The sequence below is a fragment of the Rhipicephalus microplus genome, chromosome 5 (genome assembly GCF_043290135.1).
Source record: "Rhipicephalus microplus isolate Deutch F79 chromosome 5, USDA_Rmic, whole genome shotgun sequence".
NCBI lineage: Eukaryota > Metazoa > Arthropoda > Arachnida > Ixodida > Ixodidae > Rhipicephalus > Rhipicephalus microplus.
In genome coordinates, this window is record NC_134704.1 from 47641627 (window position 1) to 47650720 (window position 9094).

Genomic DNA, 9094 nt, shown 5'->3' on the forward strand with positions numbered 1-9094 from the left:
GTTGCTTGTCGTCCGCCGTGGACACAATCGCCATCCGAGCCACTTGGGCGCAGGTGTGGTGGGCAGCCATTTCGGCGGGCAGGGAAAACTCAGTCAAATCAGGCTCTCCTGCAAAGAAATAAATTGTAGAGAAGTCCTCTGCAAAATGTGGTTTACCGCCTGTGCTCCCGAGGCAACAGTCCAGGCTGATCCGTAGCTGGTACCCAACAGCAGTTCGGATGGAGACTTGCCAGCCTTGACAGGGGTCCGTCGGTAGCGGCATATATCAGCCCAACAGGAGGGTGGCCCCATGCTGAATGCGGGCAGCGGGCACCGGCGAGATCGCCTTGTCTGGACTGAACAGTTCCGTTTTGTGCTCAGTTACCACTTCGAAGTGGGTACCGTGCAGACAGTCTCTGAACCTGGTCACGCCATATACGAGAGCGAGGGCCTCCTTCTCGAGTTGAGAATAGCTTTTCTGGGCTTTTGCTAAGGTTCGTGATCCGAATCCTTTAGGGTAGTAAACGCCTCCAACTCGATGCGACAACACTGCTCCCAGATTTACTGCTGACGCGTCACATGCACTCTATGCGAAGGGGCTTGCTTAGGTCAAAATGAACTACATGGTTTGCATTCACCGCCTGCATTCTGTTGCTGTCAGCCCCCGGGCTATTCTACGTCCTTTACCAACAATTAGTATAAGGATGCTAAAGTGGACGCATGGGGCAAAATTATGACGTAATATGTTAACAGACGTAATAATGCTTTTACTTACCTGAGAGATCTGGGAGGGTGAGGGGGGAGGGCGTCGCGTGGTCGTTTTTGGGGCGTGGGCCGTTTCTGTCTATGCAGTGTCCGAGAAATGCGACTTGCATTGACCTGAACTTGCACAACTATTTATACGGCTTTGGTAGGAGAGGGAACACGTTTAAGATAATCTTCCATGGTAGTGTTTGTTGTTTAGATTGGTATTGGGCATGCGCAGTAACTCTGAGTTAGGAGCATACTAACACGATGCGCTTGTCTTTATCAAGCGCGATACAAATGCGATTGCGAAGTGAATTGGTCTTGCTATCACCTAAATCACAGCATCGCTGACCAAGCACCATCGCATCGCTGATTGAATCCCATGATTGTACTTCGCAGGCACAACAGGATACGCTCTCTACCGGAGGACATGTTCAGCGACATGCCCGCCCTGACACTGCTGGACGTGAGCAACAACTACTTGCAGACGCTCTCAGAGAGCTCCATGGCGCCCGTTCTCAGGAACCTCAGGCTACTGGAGATGAGCAGTAAGTGTTCGGGCTTTGTCTATGCCGCAGGGTACGCATCTAAGGTGGGGGGGATCATGATTTCTAGCTCCGTAGTTCGTGTCCTTTTTTTCGTGCAGTCTTTTTAGCGCTTATTTGTACTAGTTATCTATGCCAGTAAGCTTGATGCCATCTTCATCATGAGTCGCGACAGAATTAATGGAAAGTGCCACGTCTTTTCAAAAGAGGCTTTGAATGTATCATAACAATAACTTTTGGGACGGAACGTCCCGGAATTACGATATTGTTATAACGGACGCTGTAGCTCCGAAAACTTTGACCGCGTAGTGTTTTTCAAAGTGGACCTATATCTAATTACACGGGCCTCAAGCATGTTGTCTTCATAGAAATGCGGCCGCCGTGGACCGGATTCTATAGCCTGCGACGTACGAGCATCGCTCAAGCCCACCATCGTGCTTTAAGCGGCTCGACTGCTGACGCGAAGGTCGCCGGATCGAATCCCGGCCGCAGTGGCCGTATTTTCGATGGAGGTCAAAATGTTCGAGGTGCACGTTGAAGAGCCCCGCCGCGGTGGTCTAGTGGCTAAGGTACTCGGCTGTTGACCCGTTGGTCGCGGGTTCGAATCCCTGCTGCGGCGGCTGCATTTCCGATGGAGGCGGGGATGTTGTAGGCCCGTGTGCTCAGATTTGGGTGCACGTTAAAGAAGGTGGTCGAAATTTCCGGAGCCCTCCACTACGGCGTCTCTCATAATCATATGGTAGTTTTGGGACGTTAAACCCCACATATCAATCAAATTACGTTGAAGAAGCCCAGGTGGTTCAAATTTCCGGAGCCCTCCATTACGGCATGTCCTGGTTTTCGGGAGTTAAATTCCAACAGCTATTATTGTTCAAGCACAATGACCGGTAAATCACCGCGGCGGGTTGGATTGTTTAGTCAACCATGCAACTGGTTGGCATACAGCGTGGTTGTATGGTTTATTGATTCGTGGTTGGATCGAATCATTGTACCACCATGCACGGTTGACCGTTCTGACCTATGGCTGTCGTGATTGCTACAATAGAGAGAGTGAAAGACAGGACGAAATAAGGCCTAACCGGTTCCGTTTTGTAACAATATAAGATTGATTTCGGCTGATTTCCAAGATTGAATTTAGAAGTCAAAGTTCTCTTTCGTAAGTGCGTCTCCCCACTAGTATGCCGGCTTCGCTTTTGTTATGTCCCGCATCGTGGTTGCCTGGAAATCTTGGTGGTGGTAACAACTATTAATAACTCCGGAAAATTCGTGGCCTGCGCCTAGGCAGCCCGCGAGGAGGAGGACTGGAAACCCCGTCTCCTCGCGGGCTTGCTGGATGGCCCACAGTTGACTTACGGAATTTGTTCGCCTAACGTTTCACCGAGTGGGGACCTATTGGTCCCTCTAAAGTCATGAGTAATAGGTGGCCGGGAAATTGTTATCGAGGTTACCCACTTCACGTTCTTTCTCTGTTTTATTTTTCAAAGATGATAATAAGGACGACGATAGTCTTTCTTGGCATACTGTGTTTAAAAATAGTGGTTAACGATTTAGAGTACTATAGGTACTCTACTATTGGAGAGCATGAAGCCTTCAATCTAGTTCTTTATATTATGTATGTTCCAGTGATTCAACCACTTGGCGAAAGTTTAACGCTCTGCTCAACGCCCACCCATCTTGATCTGGTGGCTGCGTTCGTACTTGCGAACATTGTCAGTCTAAGAAAACTAATATTACGCACATTTGAGGCGCCACATCAATACATAGGTGTCAGGCAGTGTGTTTTTTATTTAGAAAACGCATGAATAGGTAATTTTGAAGACCGAAGTGCTTATTACGCTACTCTGACAGTGCCACGCTGTAAAAGAGCGGGTATTTATTACGCTTCGCTGAAAATTCTGGAGATTTAACTAAAACGACCCGGGGCTCTATACGCTCTAAAAAAACTTTTCGTTTCTTCACATTACTGCCAGATGGCGCCATATCTTACGCATCGTTTGCAGACAGAAGACTATCTATCGTTTTTCGAAGTCACTTGCAGCAAAACATGAAGTTACGCGACCGGATTTTTTTTTTTTTTGTGCAACGAGTGATTTTGTTTCAATCGGGACCCTCTATACGAATCGCATGCAACGACGTGCATGAGCTCAGCAGCAAGTAATAATAATAATAATAATAATAATAATTCGGTGTATAAACGTCCTGAAACCAAGATATGGTTGTGATATACGCCGTAGTGCAAGGCATCAGAAATTTTGAACATTTGCTTTTTATTTGGCGTGCACCTACATCTAATTCCACTATAGCTTCTATAGCAGTGGTTCGCAACCCTTTGAGACGGAAGGCCGAGGTTGAACAGAAGCCCACATGGCGCGGGCCAGAGAGAAATAAAAATCTGTGAATTGACAATAATGTTAAGGTAGAATCATGTTTATTTAAACTGGAAGAATAGACATGCTTGTTGAATACCAACAGAGCTTATTTTACAGTCGAAATCGGAGCATTGCATACGAAATAGGAAGTTATAAAGGGAGTAGCAAAGAGGTTCGCAAGTCTTGCCGGGGGTCACATAAATGTCGTGCACAGGCCACAGGTTGCAGATCGCTGCTCTACGCACTTCGCCTGCATCTAAGTTCGGGTGCCGTGCACGGCTGGGACCTACAAATGCCGATCTGCAAGTGAGACCGCCCTATCGGCCTTGCGAGGACGTGACGCAACGCCCGGGTAATTAGCGAGGTCATTGCAGCGCACTCGACAGACACAGATCAGCCGCGACGCAGAAGATTCCTGGTCATTGTCGTCTTATCTCTGCCCACAAGTCCCAGGCACGTGCCTCGATGTCTCTCATGCAATGATAGCAGCTTGAGGTTAGGAAGCGCGATTATTTCTACAAAAGAGCATAGCGCGACATCAAGCGAGGAGTGAAAGAAGGGGGTGGACATAGAAGAGAGCGGAAAAGAAAGCCACCACCTTTTTAAACATGTGCCGATCAAGGAGGGTTAAAAAAATTGCTGGAGTGGAAACGATTGCGCAGAACTGAAGCCGTTCCTCTGGCAAGATGGCGGCGGTGGCGGCCGTCTTACTAGGGGCATGATAAAGTATCACCGTTCAGCGATTAAAATTGAAGCGTTTCCCTCGCACGCCCAACGAGTTTAATGCGGGAACTTTTTCGGGTCACATAGTGCTCCAAGTGCGTCTTATACAGTTACTAGTTTTCCTTAGAGAGCCTCTAATTGGAGGCAAAGTTCTTTACTTCAGTCATCCATACTCGTTTTTGTGTTTTAGCCCCGCCGCGGTGGTCTAGTGGCTAAGGTACTCGGCTGCTGACCTGCAGGTCGCGGAATCGAATCCCCGCTGCGGTGGCTGTATTTCCGATCGATGCGGAAATGTTGTAGGCCCGTGTGCTCAGATTTGGGTGCACGTTAAGGAACCCCAGGTGGTCTAAATTTCCGGAGCCCTCCACTACGGCGTCTCTCATAATCATATGGTGGTTTTGGGACGTTGAACCTCACAATCAATCAATCTAAGTGGGCACTATCAGAAAAGAGCATGTTTCCGCCATCTTGGCAGTGGCAAAAGCTGGCTTCACTTCTGCTGGCAAGGCGTTGCGGGAGCTTCCACTCCGATTTTTCTTTAATCCTCCTTGGTGTGGATGGATAGATGAAAGAACATTATTAATGTCCAATAGGCCGCACTAGTGTCGTGTATAAGGAGAGAAAATAAGAGTAAGCACTCCTACAGCGTACACAAGCCAACCTCCTCCGAGGCCGCTTGCTCATCGCGTGTGTGCTCATGTGCAATGTTTCTCCTGTCTGATTTCCTTTTTGGTGGACTCATCAAAAATAAAAAAATACAAATACGAGGGCGTCCGCCTAGTGGCCAGACGTCAGCCCCTTCGGGTTCAGCCCAAGGAGGCTGGCTTTTGTTTCTGTTTCGCAACACGCTGCTGAGCGTTCGCGTTAAGTGTGCTCACGACTGTAGGTCTCTTTCTGTAGTAGGGTAAATTGTATACGTCTGTTTTTTATGTAATTTTTCGGGAATCGCTGCGAGTATTCGCATAAAAAGTTCACGGGCTCACAAAGAATGCTACTGCTTATCGTGTGACACCCCTTTTTTATGCCTAGATTGTCTATGCTTCCTATGGCCCACTCCAAAATTTTACTCTGGGTTCACTTGTATGTATTTTTTATCTGCAACCACCAAAAGGAATATAATGATATTCAGCCGTGCTGTTGTAGAGACTCATAGGTTATATCTGAAGTAAAAAAAATATATCTAGGACATCTTTTATGGAGTAGTTGTGAGAAAAAAAATACTGCATGCACAAAGCCGCTTGATTGGTGTTTGATTTTTGTAGAGCGTAACTTTTTTTACAAAATCAGCAATTCTATTTAGTTCAGATTGTTTGCAACAAAATTGTTGTAGCTTATGCATGCAGTTTCATCGAAATGAATTCAATACTTGTTGAGAAAAGGAACACTGTTGTGGCAAAATGTTTTAAAAAACGCCATTCGGGCAAAACGTAGTTTTATGCGTGTATGGATGTGCTAGAGGGCGCGCGGCGCACTTTGCCGCGGAATTTAAAGCGCTGGAGCGGCCGCTCAATATCGGGCTTTCGGAGGTTTGTTCCTCAGAGTGCTTGGAAATTTTCGGCGTCAAAATTGCATTTTTTGTGGGGTTTACCATCACAGCACCTTAAAATGCGAAACATGCGCTTGTTCTGTACGTTCTTTTCTATGTGGACAGTCACTGTACCTTTATGGCACCATAAATTCATATAATTTTACTGCGCGTGCAAAAAGACAGAAACAAATATATAGGAATAGGTGTTGCGAGGCCCTGAGCGTAGATAGGCTTATCACTCCATGCCTTGTATAGAAACCGTCCTGGCGGAGAGCTATTCAACCTCTAAATGGCGTGATTTGCGCTCACGCGAAGTTCTCTGTTCAGCCAGTGTTAACTGCGACAGCTGGAGCTCCGATAAGCTTGCCCATGTCCTTGCACGCAGTACAACATGCGCCTATACAGTTAAGAATAGCAGCAGAAGCGAGGCTTCGCACACTGATTATTTCACGGAGCCGATGATCAGGACTGTAAGGTCAGTTGTTGCGTGCGCAGTAAATGCATATCATGAACGCGGTGGGAAACGTATTCGCCGATAGGTCTATTCAACTTTTCCTGTGGAACTGTCCTTAGCGTGAAAAAAGAATTAATTAAGTAACACAGGGACATTTAATAGCACGCGTGTATTGCATTATCACAGTGTTGCCAGCGTGTATTAGTGAGTATTAGCCTCTCTACTCGTATTTAGTGAATAAATATGTTCGGTTTTGCACAAATTAAATGCGTAATTCAATATAACTAGTTGCGTAGTATATTGCACTTAATTGGACTAGTTGGTTCTCCATGTCGACGATGCGGGTGCGCTTTGAAGACGCGCACTGGAAAAAAGACGTACAGGACACAGACAGCGCAACTTGTCTGGCCTTTTCTTTTCTCTGTAGTTTATACGACCTGTCATGGTAGCTTATGTGCTGAGGTTTCTCAGTGAACTTGTATTACCTTAGCACGTGCCGTAGCAGTCCTATAGTAGTAGTCGTAATTGCAGTAGTAGTACTAGTAGTAGTAATCCGTTGAAACATTATTGGTGGAGCCGGAAGGCCGCGTCATCTCGTTTTCACCAATCATATGTGTGAACGCACATTTCAAGTAGAGCATATCATGTTATCTGGCTAGCCAATCGTACAGGCTTTCGTGTACAGACTTCGCCTGATTCTATATAGGTGTAGTCTGCACCGTTGAGGAGCAAGCTGCTTATGAGAGGAATGGCGGCGCTAACGACCGTCAACGCAACAGCTTCGCCGTTTGGCCATCTAAACGGGGAGGATGGGCTGAGGAATTTAATTGCAATAAGAAGCACATAGACACTGTCCGCAGGTTTGTGCAGTCGCCGTCGTGCTCATATAAAGTTTAACTGGATAACGTCGCCCTGCGCATCGTACGTTCTACGCACTAGTAAAAATGCGCGAGGGCTAGGGACGAGCGCCCCCATCGCGGTGGTCTAGTGGCTAAGGTACTCGGCTGCTGACTCGCAGGTTGCGGGATCGAATCCCGGCTGCGGTGGCTGCATTTTCGATGGAGGCGAAAACGATGCAAGCCCGTGTGCTTAGATTTGGGTGCACGTCGAAAACCCCAGGTGGTCAAAATTTCCGGAGCTCTCCACTACGGCGTCTCTCATAATCGTATGGTGTTTTTCGTACGTTAAGCCCCACATATCGTTGTCATAGGGGCGAGCCCGGCTACAACAGATAGGAAAATAGCCGGCCGTCTCCGCCTCACGAAGGGCACATGCGGTAACGTCACCCCGTGTGTGAGGCCTAGTGTCGATGACTCGTCAAGCAAAGAGGAAACGCCCCGCGGCGCAGAAGCGTGAAGGGGCGCCGCTGGGGAGGAGGAGTGTGGGCTCTGTCGCTTCAGAAGCAACTTCGAACTTCGCTCGTCAAGGCGTGATAGCGAGCGCTGGCGCACGCGCTAACTCGACAGAAACTAGGGGACAGCTTGTAAACTTGATGGGCCTTCAACGCCTATACGTCTCGTTTAGAGAACTAGCAGCACGAGAACCGCTTCGGTCCCTGGAGCGGCCGTATTTTCTTAAACCAGCATTTAGGCGAGATCGTATCCAAAAAGATTAGCAGCCAGCCTGACTTCGTATGACATTACAGTAGTTTGCTATGGCATTCATTGATTCGCCCTTGTGGCGAAACCGTTGACTTCGTATTTCTTTTTTTCTTAACTACACCATCCTACGTCTGTGCTCGCAGATAACCAGTACTACTGCGACTGCAACCTGACGTGGGTGGGCCGGGCGTTCACCAACTCCAACTACCTGGACCGGTTCTGGCAGCGCAACGACATCACGTGCAACGCACCGCCTCACCTGTACGGCACGGATGTCTTAACGCTCACGGATGAGAACCTGGCCTGCGCTAACCTGGTTTCGCTCAGCACGCAATGACACTATCCTCTCACCTACTGAGGGTCGACAATGCCAGCTAGTCTTTCACGTAAGACCTCCTCAGTGCGGCCAACAGTCGCCCGGCCGTGTGTGTATTTATAAGCACAACGCCGAGCCTGCTGCAGACCACCTTCCCTGACCGAGGAGTGTTTACGACATTGCTCCGTACCGTGTCACCAGTTGCGAGGGCGCACGCACTGCACGTGTGTTGTCGTATGGCACCAGTTCTCGTGCGCTACGTGTACAACAAACAGCGCCTAGCAATACGACGATGCCGGTCCAAGCTGTTTTGTGCGGACGCGAGCAGTTTTGTGTGCGGTACGTGCATCGGCGCCAAAAACAGCCCGTCGTTGGAAGTCGTGGATCTGTGATAGAATGGGACACTACGCCACATCGCGATGCATCGCAGCGATGTTGATCTGTCTCGCCACGTCAGCCGTTGAACTTTTCCTACATCGTATGTAAAACATCACGCTATATACTATACTGTGCATCCCCCTTCTACCGCATGTCCTTTGTCATCTTCTCGTTGTGTTTTCTTCGGTGACACTACGCAGCGTCAAACGCAAGAACTGTGCACCACGAGTTTCTTTTTTTTTCTCTTCAAAACAGACATGTTGCCAGACAAGTGGCAGGATTGTGCCAGAACGCGCGAGACACGCCAGGACCTTGCCGCTGAGGTTATGTACACTGTCGATGGATAACTTTCTCGCGTGTTCTCTAGTTTTCACGACACGAAATAATCTTCAACTTTTAGCTAAGAGGAGTGGCGAACATGATGCCTTTAGAAAGTAGCTTACCGTGTGTGTTC

General features: G+C 48.2%; 1 protein-coding gene across 1 annotated transcript in view; it reads left to right on the plus strand.

Moving 5' to 3' along the window:
* Nucleotides 1-8788, plus strand: part of LOC119174607 (transforming growth factor beta activator LRRC33-like) — a 44111-nt gene extending 35323 nt beyond the window's left edge. Inside the window, exons 2-3 of the mRNA XM_037425591.2 lie at nucleotides 1126-1274; nucleotides 8090-8788. Of these exons, the coding sequence (XP_037281488.2) occupies nucleotides 1126-1274; nucleotides 8090-8283 (343 nt within the window). The 3' untranslated portion in view covers nucleotides 8284-8788. The remainder of the gene's footprint in view (nucleotides 1-1125; nucleotides 1275-8089) is intronic.
* Nucleotides 8789-9094: the final 306 nt, after the last annotated feature.